This window comes from Cinclus cinclus, chromosome 1 (assembly GCF_963662255.1).
Source record: "Cinclus cinclus chromosome 1, bCinCin1.1, whole genome shotgun sequence".
Taxonomy (NCBI): Eukaryota; Metazoa; Chordata; class Aves; order Passeriformes; family Cinclidae; genus Cinclus; species Cinclus cinclus.
This window is the reverse complement of record NC_085046.1, coordinates 54,919,621-54,934,664: the sequence shown is the minus strand read 5'-3', so window position 1 is coordinate 54,934,664 and position 15,044 is coordinate 54,919,621. Positions and strand designations below refer to the sequence as shown.

At 40.0% G+C, this 15,044-nt stretch overlaps 1 protein-coding gene across 2 annotated transcripts; it reads left to right on the top strand.

Annotated features, from left to right (window-relative positions):
• The first annotated feature begins 7,370 nt into the window (after positions 1 to 7,370).
• Positions 7,371 to 13,362, top strand: YAE1 (YAE1 maturation factor of ABCE1). Of its 2 annotated transcripts, XM_062512276.1 has the most exons (4): positions 7,371 to 8,627; positions 9,489 to 9,786; positions 11,359 to 11,480; positions 11,927 to 13,362. In XM_062512276.1, the coding sequence occupies exons 2-4, from the start codon at positions 9,670 to 9,672 to the stop codon at positions 12,354 to 12,356; spliced, it is 669 nt and encodes a 222-aa protein (XP_062368260.1). In that variant the 5' UTR covers positions 7,371 to 8,627; positions 9,489 to 9,669; the 3' UTR covers positions 12,357 to 13,362. The 2 variants fall into 2 exon arrangements, with proteins under 2 accessions (XP_062368260.1, XP_062360086.1); XM_062504102.1 differs by lacking the exon at positions 9,489 to 9,786 and having other exon boundaries at positions 7,371 to 8,633.
• The last annotated feature ends 1,682 nt before the right edge of the window (positions 13,363 to 15,044 follow it).

Genomic DNA, 15,044 nt, shown 5'->3' with positions numbered 1-15,044 from the left:
GTATGAAAAAAATACCACCGGTACCACATAAAAATGTTACCACATCCTTCTCCTAACATTTTTCCCTCTAAAATTGCATTTATCTGGAATTTATACATTCCGTATTCTGTGCCCTCCCATATAATTATTTATATTCTACAGGTAATATTTGTTTTTATTTCTCCAAGTGAGGCAAGATTTTTCCTAATCTGCCCTCTTTCTCTATTTACTTTATGCCACACTAGTTTTCCTGTACTAATTTCAAACACTTTTTAATCCCCATTCTTATGGAAGGACCAGTGGGTTCCAGTGACCCTTCGTAATATTTCTTTCATTGTTTCCCGGTCTCTGGTTAGAGCTTATTGCATCATTCTTGCAAATGATGCATTACAGGAATTCTCATCCTTTAGTACTAAAATAAATTATTCATGTTCTTTATATAAAAAAAAAGCATTTCCATTGCTGCTGATTAAATAATATGCCAAAAATACATCGTTTGCAATATTTTTTTGCCCATCAATCATTCCATGAATTATTTAAAAATACTTGCATTAGGGTGTCTCTGGAACTGGTTCTTTGGAGTCAGAGAGATAGATAAATATCCTCTTAACATAGAGCTCTTAACATTGGAGCTGTAGGTATTATGGGAAATACCTAAGAGCTAAAAAAAAAGAAAATATGCTTTTCTTGTAATTACAGGATGATTTCTTCTTTCCCCTTCCTTTCAGAGAGGGAAGGTGCTGCAGTTCAGTAATGAATTTGTTGTACACTGAATCCAGACTGAATCTCCAGGAGAGGGAGACAATGAATAGGCCAGTAGAAAGGATTGAATGCTGATGTCAATTAGACCGAAACCATGAAATAAATGAGGGGTTTCAGTAGTTGTTCTTCATAGCCACTTCAGTTTAGTATGCAAGGGAATGCTTCTCTTTTATTGCAATAGTAAATTTCAGAGCCCAGAGAAAGAGAGAATATTGGCGTTTCAATCAGGGCAGCTTCACACACACAGCCCACTCAACTCAGTGTTGAAAGCTTTATGAAGGCAAGCCTGTAGGATATCCAAGAGATTACTTACAAGATTCTAAAGGATAGATTTTTACAAAATCCTTATAACACTGCCTGGTGCACTTGTCGAAGTGAATTTGAAATATATACTTGTGAGCTCCTCAGAGTCTGAAGAAAATACTCGAAAGTATCAGTGTGTACATGCCTACCTACATTTAATACAACAAACAGACAAATGCTTGTTTCAAATACAAAGATAATGTGTCAATATTTGAGATTTTTTAAAAAAATCAATGGCGTTTGTAAGGGCTACTAATAATTTTCATTACCCCATCAGTCAATCAGGAAGCAAGCTTTGTCTTCTGAAAAGAGGCTGGAAGCATTGCACAGGAATACAGCCATAGGAATGACAAACAAGACAAGGTTTTACCGTCTTAAGTAATCACAGACTACACCATCTTATGTCTTAATATATTGTGAGAATCTTCTTGAGAAGATAATACTGCATGAGGAGACAATGTCACTCTCAGAACTACATACTCTTTCTTGCTAGAAAAGAAAGGGAGCTATTACACCTGTACTAAGATGATTCTCATAAGACCTGCAGATTTTCCTTGGCCAAATTATTAAATAACAATCTTTTTAATAAACTGGAAATTACTTTTCCAAACATTGTGATAAAGGGTGCTCCTCAATGGAATCCAATAATACACAAAAAATGTTTTAATTAGTTACTTTATTCAGAAAAATATTCTAAATGTGAAATTTTTATAGAGTCCAGGGAACAGAACTGACAGTTAATTTCAGTTTATACTATGTATATAAATAACAGGAATTGACCTTGATATTAATATTCCACAGACAGGTAAAACTTCAAAACCTTACAATATACAATGTGATTAGTTTGCAATTGCTACATAATTAAAATTATAGCACAGTTCCCATTTTCAGATGTATTTTTGAACCAAGTTAATGTATCTGATCAAAGCTTCTCAGAGAAATTGTTGTCTGTATGTGAGTTAGAAAGAGAAGTGACTGGAATCTGGGTGGAGGAAGAAATAAAATTATGTAACCCATTTCTGTAGAGCATTATTTTCATTTCTGAGCACAAATTGCCTCAAATCAGTTTCTCTTACATTTCATCTCCTGTAACTTGGAGTTCCTGACATGCTACCATGGAATTCTGGTTTTCCTTATGTAATTGCTGCATTACTTGTAAAATTGTTTAGTTGCAATTAGTCAGTTGATACATTGAGTCAGTAGTAAAATCCAATCCATAGTTTTGCAGATATGAATTCATTTATTTCACCAAAAAGCAAGTATAGCTCACATCTCTTTTTTTCTAGCTCTTTGCAGAACTTTGAAGCACTTTATTGCTATTTAAAATATGAGCCAAACCTGCATGGTGTACCTCACTGAGCCACTCATTGCTGCTTTTGGATGAAAAAAAAAAGGCAGCTTCAGGCTTTGAATGTATAATATGTTTGCTCTAAAGTTGGGCCTGAGTTTGCAACATGAACACTGACGTTTCAGTTTTCTTAAAGAGGTAGCAAGTCTTCCACTGCAGAAGATGTGATGAGAAAGTTCACATTCTCTGTGATTCTGCACACCGAGAACTCTGTTACCCAGAGTGCAAACCCACAGAAATCATAACTACCTCACTAGCCTCAATAGTTCCTCTCAGTGTAAGTCAGGGTGACAGATATTGACTACAACAAATTCAATGAAAAAAGTACCTAAGGTTACTTGTTTATGTGGCAGTTGATTATTGGGTCAAATTAACTGCACTTGCTTGTTCCTGAGCAAAATTCTGTGGCAAAGTTTGGGCATGCAAATTTATATAGTTAAGTCCTATGAAATAAATTTGGTGTAACTATGAGAAACCCTGCTCAGTCTCTTCCAGACTAGTGAGTAATGCTAAAGACATGCCCATGGAAGATTTCATCTTGTTTAAATGACAAAGTCCCTGTCCCTTTGGCTGCATGGCACCTGCACTTGCTCTTCAAGATAGCAGCTTACAATGATAATTGTAAAAGAGGAGCATACCTGTACTTGCAGGTCTGAGAAAATAATACATGGAAGTGATAAAATCCCATTCAAGGGAAAGCAGGAAAATAAATCCCTATTTAGCTACTATCTGAATGCTATGACCTTCAGGTAGTAGAGCATAACTCAGAGCCATAAGCATACTTGCTCTTCCAGCATTGCTTAAGAGGATAGGACTAAGAATGGGAGAAGAAAAGGAGCTAAGAGAAGGGAAAGTCACTGCCTGATGGTCCTGCCAGGGATAGTGCAGTAATGTCAAACACGTCATTTGGCTGTGGCAGCAGTGTTAAGGTAAATATGGGCAAAAGTGGCATAAACATTTTCCATGCCCAGCATTTTACTGTCCTAGACAATTGTTTTCTCTCAGCTACCAGGGCCATCCTCTGGGACCTTAGGTAGACATTTACAGTGACAATGGCTCTGCAGGAGGCTGTAGCTCCCAGTAGAAGGGGGTCCCAAGAGGCCCAGCAATGCCAGCTTTCTTCCTCAGCTGAGATATGAGTTGCCCAGAAGCCTTTGTGCAAGCACAGCCAGTCAACCAATTATATGCTGCAGATACAGCATACATGCTGTACTGGAGTTTTTCATAAACCACATGTAACTCAAAAGCCCCCATTTAACCACCCTTGTCATAACCTCAACCTTTCTGAAACTGTGCATTGCCACTGAAACAATTGTTTTCTCCTGGTTTCAGGTGCCAAGAATATCAGTGCACTCCACAAGTTTTATGACTTCTAGCAGTTCTATTCACTTCATACAATTGGATCTGCATTGTACAGCTGCTATTCCTGCAGTTTGTCAGACTTTGCTTGTTTATACAAAGGATAACATGGAGAGAGCAATTTGTCTCTTTGCCAGAAGAAAAAAGCTGGCATTTCTCCACTGTGGAAGAAATTAAGTGTGACAAAAATTCTGTGCAATTTGAATAGAGATGCAATTCACTGGGGAAATCCATAAGCAGAATACAGCATTCTCCTTGGATCAATTTCATTTACAGTAAATGCTTGCATACTATTTTCAAGTATTATACAAACAAACAAACAAACAAAAAGGCAGCTCTGCATCAAAAAAGTCTTATTTAAGGATGTCTGAGCCAGAAAGCTTTGGAGTCCTTATTTATTGATGATACAAACTCGGTGAGACTCATCTCTAATATTACAATTTCAGTAGACACATAATTTAGTTACACATCTAAAATGTAGAACTTACTTAATTTCCTTGCCCTTATTGACATAATCTTTTTCTGTTCATGTGAAATTTCACACTGTAAAAAGCTCATTGGCAACAGGTTGAAGACAATTAGGATGACTCCTTCCTTGTTTATCTGTTGTACATTCTAAAAATAATAGTGTAGTCCCATACTACAATCTGTTCTGTCAACACTAATATTGAGCTGGGATATGCATACAGCTCATTTTGATGTCAGCCATACAATCTTTTTTGTAATGTCAGAGTTGTTATCAAAGCTCCAGAATGAAAATATGGGTTACTTCTAGGGACAACATATCTTTCTTATTTGAGGAGCAAACTAAGGAAAACGACAGAATATAATTGTTTTCGTATTAATAAAGTATACCTTTTGCTCTGCTTAGTATGCAGCAGTGTAGAGTACTGTTTTCCAGACTGCAAACTCTGAGGACGTTCAAAGAAAGCCTGGGGAAAGGGGGGGGGGGGGGGTGCGGGGGGTGGAAGTATACCTTTGCTTAGCCACTCCCACTTACAATTCAGTTTAAGTCCAGCTGCTGGCAGTTCATGAAATAGACAGGAAACATTTCTTTGCCAGGATCTGAAATGGTAATGATTCTGCAAATAAGAAAACTGTCCTGTTGCAATATGTAACTACCAAAGTTCTGTGCTTTAGTTATACAGGTGAAGGAAAAGGCAGAAAAAGTAACCTCTCCCTTTGAAACACTTGTGTAAGAAGTAATGGCAAAAGAGTTATTAAGACTCCTGTGGTGCTTGGAAGTGAATGTTAGACTTTTACCTTTGATACATTTTTTTCCATATTCTTCCATTTTCTTCTCACATTAAATGTGACATTTTGACCCAAAGAATTGCTGTAATATTATTGTATGCTATTAAAGCAGAGGGAAGTTCTTTCACAAAACCAAAATTCATATGCATTAGTTACCTTCCTCAAAAGAGGGTGACAGGCCTTCACTAGTAAATTGTCTTAATACCCTGTATGAGAGCTACTATGGGGAAATAAAGAAGTGTATGTTTATTACCATGCCCTGGTAATAATCAGTGATCCTAGAATTTTATTTTTAACACTTTTGTTCAATTTAGGGGCATTATAGTTTCCTATGCTGTGAGCTGCAATATTTAAAACCTCATTAAGCCTATGACCTTCCACTTAACCTGTTTGCTCACTGTTTCCTTCTCTGTGGTAGCAAAGTATTTATGTGCTGGAGGTCACTGTATTATTATTGAAATTCAGCCAACAGTACACAACCCCACCACCCCGTGCACGAAGAAAAGAGGCACAGATCCAAGATCAGGACAGAGATGTCAACTGCATGTGAATATGTCTTTCTTGATGCTATTGTAGGCAGTCCTACTAACGCCCCATTATCATGATATTCAAAGAAAACTGCCCAGAATCTGACCAGGCAGTACATATACCACATACCTGGAAAAGACTACAGACCTGACCACAGAATATGTACACATTTTGGGAGAAACTTATGGTTTAAGGCTCTTCAGAAACATTGTACAATGTTTGGTGACAATGCATATGCCATCTTTATTAAATATTGATGGTTTTCATTCTCCTTACATTTTGATAGCTTGCTCTTTTTCATTATGTTTTTGTCTTGCTTACTATAGAAGACAAGTAAACATTTCAATGTTTAAATTATTTAAATGTTGTTGAAATTTATCCAAATGCCATTTAGGAGCTGTGATTTCTTAAAAGGATCATATTACTCCCAAAGCTGGAGTCAATGAAACATGGCTCTGCCAGTCCATAAGCACTGCATGACTAGAGAACTATTTACAGCATAAATAGTCCTCTGTCTGTGGGTCTTCCACAAAGGCTTTGCTCAATCCTGCCAGAGACAACAGCACACAACAACAGAAACTGCTGTAGTGACAATGAAAGGAATGTGCCCCACAGACTGGCCCATATACAAGTCCTGGCCAAGGTAATCAATCGCCCTTCAAAAAAGTTTGAAATCTTGAGGTGTCTGCATTATGTCAAAATCTCCCATCCATTTCTGTTTGAGAGAACAGAGTTGTATAATAATGATCTGAATAGAAGCAATGCTTTATCTGAAGCATTATATGCAGCAAAAATGGTGCAAAGCAACACCCTATGACACCACGTTCATATATTTCACTTTTGGAGATCACTTGTGGTGACTGCTTAATGGCAAACCTTACTGCTTAGATGAAGCTGACAGGATTCCTGTGTAATAATCTCCTGAAATCTCTTGGTAGTACTAAGCTCTGACTGTGTACTGACCCCTGTAGAAGCTCTCCCCAGTATACCAGGAAAGCAGAGAGTAGCTACTGCGACACACATGCTCATTTTCCAGAAGTACCTTTGGTATATCAGATATCCTAAGCCTGATATGGCAGTAGCAAAAACACAGATGTGGCAGTGGCAAACGTCACAATGGATCACAGGCCAACTACTTTGTTTTTTACAATTTCAGGTGACTTTATTGCGCAAAAATATCCAAACTGGTTTTTAGCCAGTGAAATATTGTTCTCCCATTTTGATCTTCTGGTGTCTGTCCTGACAGAGTGTCACCATAATACACAGGCATCGCCCCATTTGGAACACACATTAAGTGTGGAAAGCATCCACACCATGAGGCACCTCACCTCACCTTCAATCCCAGCACTCCTGTCCAGGCCATCAACATAGAATCAAATTGTCTTCAAGTTGCAACTGTACTTCATATCCCAACAATGTTGCCCTATGTTTACAATGTTTCACCTAATTATTCGCCCATACCTAACAGATAGGAGTGGAAATAGGATTTCTTAATTATTTTTTTCCCACAATTATAAGGACTCATTCTTAAATATCTGTGTGGGATGACCAACTTTGTTAAATTTAAGACATTTAAACTGATAGTGTGAATCTGGGAAACTTCTTCTTCATGATGGCTTCCTGAGTGGGAGTTGGAGGTGACAGAAGTGGGCGAGGAAATCCAGAGTCACTGACGTGTAGTAACTGCTGAGGAACTGATACGCAGTTGTGGCCATCCAGAGGCACCAGTGTAATTTTGACACTTGACACACGAACTTCTAGACAGATCTGGGTTGCTTGGCTACTCGTACTTTGGCATTCAACCATCAGCGAGCATCCAAGATGGGCCATGAGCAGGAAGACAGGCTGTCTGCAGAGCAGAAAGGAGGGAAAGGGAGTGCAGTGGCTGCACAGTTTGCAGCACACGCTCACCCATCTCCTGGTACCTGCAGAGCACAGAGAGGCCCTGCTGCGGTCCGTGCAGCGTCCCAAGCCTTGCTGCGAGGAATGTCGCCAGCCACTCCTGGGACAGGAGAGAGGACAGTACCCGGCAGTGGCTGTGGGAATGTGGTCCCATGGGGAATCGGCCTCTCGGGTGTCCCGGCTGCCAGGGGCACTCAGAGCACGGCGGCGTTCACTGCACAGCCTCTGGCAATTCGCAGAAACACGCAGCTTGCATTCAGGCTTGATGTATTCCGAGCTCATGAAGATTAATCAGCTTTAAACGTATGCTCATAAGCCTAATGCAGCAGGCACCAACGCTGTCGTATTGATGATTTATTTCTGTCAAGTATAAATAGGATATTCCTGTTTTCTCTAGTCAAAGTCAGCGATGCAACACTTGACTCCCGCTGGCACCTTTTATATTAAAAAGGATTTATCATTGTAATACCTGGTCTTAGGTGTTATACAGGATAGCTTAAGGGCATACTTCACATAAAGTGCTTGACGGCGATTGTGAAGTCAACAAGGCTACAAGGCTTACGGTTTCTTTTTTTTTGTTTGTTTGTTTTGGTTTGGGTTTTTTTTTGTTCTTTTTTTTTGTTTTGTTTTTAATTCCAGCGTTTATAACTGAAAAGACAATGAAAACCTTCGTGCACCGAAGAAGGCGTTTATCCTGGGGCTGTCCTGAAGTCACAGCGGGAGGCCGAGGCAGCCACATGCCGCTCCCTCCTGAGAAAAAGGGGAGGCGATGCTGGGATGAGGAGACGCCGCCCCGGTGTCCCCCGGTATCCCCCGGTGTCCCCGGTATCCCTCGGTGTCCCCCGGTATCCCCCGGTGTCCCCCGGTATCCCTCGGTATCCCCCGGTATCCCCCGGTGTCCCCCGGTATCCCTCGGTGTCCCCCGGTATCCCCCGGTGTCCCCCGCCCCGCCCGCCCCCTGCAGGGAGCTGTGCCCTCAGTCAAGATGGCGCCCCCAGTGTCCCCGAAGGGCTCTGCCGTTAGAGTGGCGATGGTGAAGATGGCGGCTGTTTCCCTGCGGCCTCCGCGGAATTTGCCCTTGTCCAACATGGCCGTTGCTGCCCAATTACTTCCGCCGGTAGCGGCGTGCGTGTGCCCTCAGTGGAGACGGCTGAGCGCAGCGGCGAGAGGGCGCGGTGTGCTGGGGACTGCGGTGAGGGTCAGTGTGCGGGGCCGGGCTGGCGGCAGCGGCTGTGCGAGCAGCGCGGGGAGGGGAGGGGAGGGGAGGGGAGGCAGCGTCTGTGGCCGGGCGGGGGAGAAGGAGCTCCAGCGGCGCGGCCGCTTCTGGGGGGGCTGTGTACGGGCGTGGCCGTGAAATGGCGGCTTGGGCCTGGCCGCTGTCAGCGGCCCGGGCCGGGTGTGGGGCCGGGGGATGTCCCGCTTGCCCAGCGCAGCCTGCGGGGCCTCCGCCACTTGTGTCCCAGAGCCCCGGGTTCTCTGTGAGCTGCCGGTGTCTCCGCAAGGGACGGAGTAACAGTTTACAGCGATGCGAGTTAATCAGTTGTGAGACGCTTTCTCAAAGGTTTTCGTCGTAGGAAAAGATTAAATAATCTGAAAACTTCTCCTTTCCACTGCAGCAGCCCTTGCTAATTCTTTATTCAAATTAGGAAGGACTGTTTCTGTTTTGTAAGACAGTTAAGTATTTGGCATAACCAGAACTCTGTAAGTCGAAGGTGAAAGTACTTTCCAGCTGTTAACGTCTGCAGGTGCTAACTTATGTGTAGTAAATTGTGTGCTCAGTACAAATACACAGAACTGTGTGTATATCTACAACCTGCGTGTATAGCTTAGGGCACCACATGGAGGCTGTATGGGACTATTTGTCAGCTGCTGTGGGAATCAACTCATAAAGTTGTTTTTGCCAGCTGTCCTTGAACTGGCAGTATTCAGAAATGCTGCTTTGGCATCCACGTGTGTGTCAGTGCCATAAGATGGAAAAGAACCATCATAAGTTGTCCTAACATATCTCAGAAGTTACTTTATGAATGATGATCTGACTGCCTTTTCTTGACAGATGCACCCCAATGGTACACAGCACCGAGTTCCCATGTACAGCTTGAATAATCAGCTCCATACCTGACTTCTCTTTGGAACTCACGGTTTTTGCCAATACTCCTAACACTTCACCAGAGGCACTTCTGAGAGTTTCTCAGTGTTTTTTTACCACATAAACAGGGTCATAGGGCACTGCTGTTATGTCCTGGGTACAAGTTGCAGTCAGCCAATCCAGTGAGGATGTATTTGATGAAGATGCAGATGAGATGTATCTACTACAGAAAGAATGGAACAGCGCTATGAAAAAGAGATTGAAGGTATTTCTATAAAAATGATTTTATGTTCTTTTTAGCCACTTTAGATTTACTGACCCATAACGTGATATATATGTGAATGATTTAAAGGGAAAAATAAAAGTAGCCACTTAAAAGTTACTGTGGCGTACTTTCTTCTGAATATCACGAAAATACGGCAGAAATATACATAAATACTTCTTAGTAGTCACCAGAGCAAAGTACTATTTTACGTGAAGACATTGGCTCCCTCTGCACAGCCATGTGCATTTATAAAAGGCAGTGCTGAGTTGTGGTGCAAGCTACTTGCTTTGTGCTTGCAGGTATACCCCTGGTAAATGTAGGGCAGCAGAGCTGAACAGTGCTAATAAAGAAATGTGAGGTGTTTGGTGTTTTGAGTAGAGTTACTCATCAGTCAAATTGTAAGATGTGTGACTCCATGTGTAACCACAATTAGGTGTTGTGGTCTGTGTAGGCTGTTTTATTTTGTTAGTGAAATATATATTTTTATGAAAACTGCTTTCCACAACCGTCGCCTCTCTGCAGTTCTGCAGGGAGCAAAACAAGCTCATAAACAGATCTGTTCGACTGATACTGTGTCATTCCTAGCAGGGCCAGTAGGGCTCCTCTGCTCCCAGTTGAGCAGCCTTTGGCTGAAGGTCATGGATGGAAACTGTGTGTAGGCACTTGATGAGGAATGGTATTACAGCAGACCTGGTGTAGTTTCCTTGAAAAGACTGTTTTTCTTAAGGTACTGTTCAGTGTTCTTACAGAATTCCCTTTGATATTTTTGAGTAGATACTGCAAAATCATGAAGTGTTATTGAAGTTTGAGTTGTATGTTGGGCAAAGTAATTTTTTCTGTTCCATACTACTTTTCTAGCAAGACCACCATGAGCAAATAGGAGTTTTCGCAGCTTGCAGTTTTGGTGTGAAAAAAGTTAAGAATTATTCTATGTAATGTTATAATACAAAGAAAGTAATTTGCATTACAATCATTATCTGTTTACTTAAATAAAGCAGTCCTAATGTGAAGTGTATTTATATGTGATTCAGTCACCGTCTCTTTTTGTGGTTTAACTCTTAAATAGAGTGAGATCCAGCAAATAAAGGAGCAATGGTCAGCAGTTTTGTGCAAATAAATGGATTCCATGTAGATGGATTACATATAGGAGAGTACCTCTGCTAAAGGGGAAGCTTGGCAGTCTGCATATCTTTTTTAGACTGAAAAAAGAAGTCTGTGTGGTATTTCTAAGTCTGTTCCTCACAAAGGAGTTGGTAATCACAAAAAGCAAGCATGCTTTCTTTGTTTGATTTTTCTAAAGGAAGTTTCCCTATTTTCTCACTTTCTGGGGATCCTTTTGGGTAAAGTAAAAAACTACATCCTACAGGTCAGTAAATAATAATACACTGCAACAAGCCTGTTTTGGTTTGGTAGTGGGGATGTAGCTGTGAAGGATGTTCACATATAGAAGCTGTAATTTAAGAGAGTGAATACTTGATACTTGTTGAAACTTCTTTATTATTATTGTTATGTATTTGCCAGAGGTCCACTTTGTCATGTTGTGAACAACCTGTTTTACTGCTCTTGTTACAGGAAGGCTACAGGGATGGAATTGAAGCCGGGAAAGAACTTGCGCTCCAGACAGGCTTTAATCAAGGTTACAGACAAGGTGCCGAGCTGATGATTACATGTGGCCAGTTCAAAGGAACCCTGAAGTAGGTTACAAACTCCTTAAGGTCAAGTGTACATGGAGGGTGTGTACAGGGGAACACACATGCAGGTTTTTGTTTGTTTTAACTAAAAATCCAACTCAGCCAACCAAAAAACAAACAAAAACCGGCCCCAAACAAAAAAACCCTCATGTTTTAAAACTGTCCAAAGTGAGCCACCTGAGAATTCCCAGAACTTGAAAACAGGGAATGCCTACCTTGGTGTAGAAGTATTATTTCTAAAAAATCTCTTTCAGTTGCTCTTCCAGAATTGTCTGAATCTACATATTTAAGCTTAATATTTAGTTCTACTGCCTGAATTTTCCATAAAACATGAATTATACAAAATGTATTTATGATTCATAGATACCTTGTCACATTGCTATCTACCTCCACCAACTGGTGATCTACGTAGATGAATATAATCACTTTTGTTATTGTTCACTTTTCAGTGCTCTCCTATCCTGGTGTCATTTTAATGGACATGATTCTGCTTTAAGTATGATAAATAATCTTCTTGATGTGGTTGGAAAGCATGAAGATGATGTGCTTAAGTATCTGAATTCTACTGAAGAACAGCAACAACCACATCTTGGACACATTTTAGACTCAATTCAGGACATGGACCTTAATCACACAGCTGGGACAGAGTACAAAGAAGTTGAAGATGGAAAACACAAAGACTCTGGCAGCTCCAGTAAAAACATTTGTAGGAATAATGGTGAGGCTGGTTCCTGGCAGTCTGAGTGCAGCAAGGCAAACCTCTGCACAGATCCTGAAAAGTCAGCCCTTGCTTGGGTTAAAAAGCAGACTGTTTGGTTAGTAGAGCAACTGGGTTTATCACTGGATGTACTCCATCATGTCCAGCAACTGGAATATTAGTTTTTCTGTCTCATGGTACTTAAAACTATCACAGCTGGTTTCAATTCTTAGTTTGTGGGCCATGTACCAGGCTGATGTATCACTTTTGTTTTAGGAAAATATGATTTTGGTGCTTACAGTAGAAGTAATTTTTGTAAATCATGATTTTGGTTCCTGGCAAAACCCTTTACTTTCAGTCTTAAAGATAACATTCACAGAAAGGGGCAATGGCTTGAAAGCTTTACAAAGTGTTATTAAACATGTTTCTGTTTTGTGTCAGGAGCTCCCATCTGACCCTCATTTTTTTCTTGGCAGCAGTTTGGAAATGAAGTGGGTCCATTAAATAGCCCCTCTAAATTGGTCCCCTCCAATAAGAGTAGAATAAATGCTCAGTGCTATAGAAGTGGTCAGTGTTTTTGCAGAATAAGCTGCTGTTGATGATATGCTGTGTTCAAAATAGAACATGATATGCTGCTGATTCCTGGAGTGCTGTGACTCTCTAGACACCTTTTGTCAGATTCATTGTGTTGTCTTTTGTACCCATGATGCAATGCACTTTCAATGATTGAAACTATTTTCCCCTCCTTATATTTGTCCCTTTTGCTGAAAACACACCAGTTTCTTCAAATGCAGAATTGCTGACAATTCCATTGTTTTATTCTTAGACATCTACTGTTACCATGTCAGACCACACTAAGCATGCATAAGCATACTAAGCATACTAAGCATAAGTTTAATGAACATCCTTGTGTTATTTTTGTATTTATTTTGTCAGTCCATCTAGCCTGAACTCTTTCCCATATTCCAATACTGTTTTTCTCAAAGTCTTCAAGGAAGCCAAGCTTATTTACTACCTCTTTGAAACACATCAGCCACACGTGCCTATTTTTGATTATTTTGTATTTCAGTATCTATTCTACATTTGTCTGGCTTGCCCATTGCTTCCCTTAACTGTAAATTGCTCAGAAATTTTTTTCTTTGTGAATGCCTCTGTTTTACATTAATAAAACTGATTTATAGTAAGTTACCACATTGTTGCAAGTTTCTTGTAATGCCTTCATATTGGAAACAAAGAAAGTCTAGACATAGGCAAAGCTTTTGAACAGTAAACTATAATTAAAAAAAAAAAATCACAAAACCATTTTATACTTCGAGGCAAGAAAAAAATCTAAGGCAAAATTTCCTTGTTTATCAGATCCTTGAGTTTACAACATTCTTACTAAAAACTGTTATCCTGTCAGAGTTGCCAGACTGTAAGTTTGGTTTCCTTTCAGTACCACTTCTGCTTTAGGGGTAAACAGAACTGCAGTTCAGAGTCTTGCATTGAATGCATTTATGAAATACTGGACAAAGAGGGGTGTCTGCATTAATTGTGTATGTACAAAAAATGGTTCAAGTAACATTTTCTCCATAAACACTACTTTTCTCAAATGCCTGTGGTGTATTATAGACTGTATCATATATGTTAGACAGATTTTTTCCATATTATGGTAGGAAATGATGCAGAAAATGTTAGAAGTTACATAACTTCCCTAACTAATTTTTACTTAGTTGTTTTAACTAATTGTAAGTAGTGCCCTCTTTTAGCCAACACCAGTTGAGTTTCTTCACACACCTATTTTGATCATTAAATCACTGAAACCTTAATTTTGTTAAAACTAAACCAGACAATCTTCAATAAACAAAGCCAAAGAAATTTGAAGATTTGGCATCTGGGATCTTATATTTATATGGCCATTCACAGACATTAGAGTAACCAGAAGATACAGAGGAGATTAAGGCCTGGAAAATTGGAGCCTGTCTGAGAAAAAGATAAAGAAAGAACCAAGGATGTGGGATTAGCACGAAGAGAAATAAATCAATAATTAAGAGGGAATAGAATACTAATTAATGAAGTGAATTATATAAATTAATGTCTTTGTTCACTAAAAATGCACAAATAAGCAAAAAAGTTTTGTATTTGGGTCAGCGTTGAGGCTGGAACTTTGTCAGCCACACACGTCTCTTGAACAAGAATAATGTAATGCCTTACTTTCTAACAATAAAAAAAGACAGTGTTAGAGGGAATCTTATTTATCAAGGTAATTTTTGAGATTTTCAGTAATAAGACAAACATTAGTAGAACAGTGTTAGTTAGACTTTACCAATTTGGATGTTTAAAAATGCAGATTCAAGGCAATTATTTCCCATATTTAAAAGTTTGCAAAGAGGAGCTACCTTTCACAAATTACTAAGTAGACTTTATTTTTGCTTATAAAACCATCAGTTTTTTTGTCTATCATATCAGCTCCTACAGTAGCTATGGATTTACTTTCCCCCACAGAGTTTCAGTGCATAGTGAGGAGTTACTTTTTTTCCACGTTATCATCCAGAGTTTCCAGTTTGGCTGTAGAGAGATTTTCTTCTGTGCTGTCTGTATTATTTGGCTTATCTGTCACTACCCAGTCTTGCTCACCAGTCCCAGAAAAGCTTTCTTTGAGGCTGTTAGAATCTGTAGTGTGCTCTGATTGTGGTTCAGGTTGCTGTTCCGTGTCCATATCTCGTGTTTCACTGTCAGCTTTCACCTTGGCAGCATTCCTGAAAACAGCTCTCATGACAACTGGGACTGACATGCAACTGCAGAAGGAAATGACACATTAGTCACTGCTACAGACTTCATCTGTTCTTTGAAGTACTTCTGTTTTTTAAACAGAAGTGGCTGACACCTGA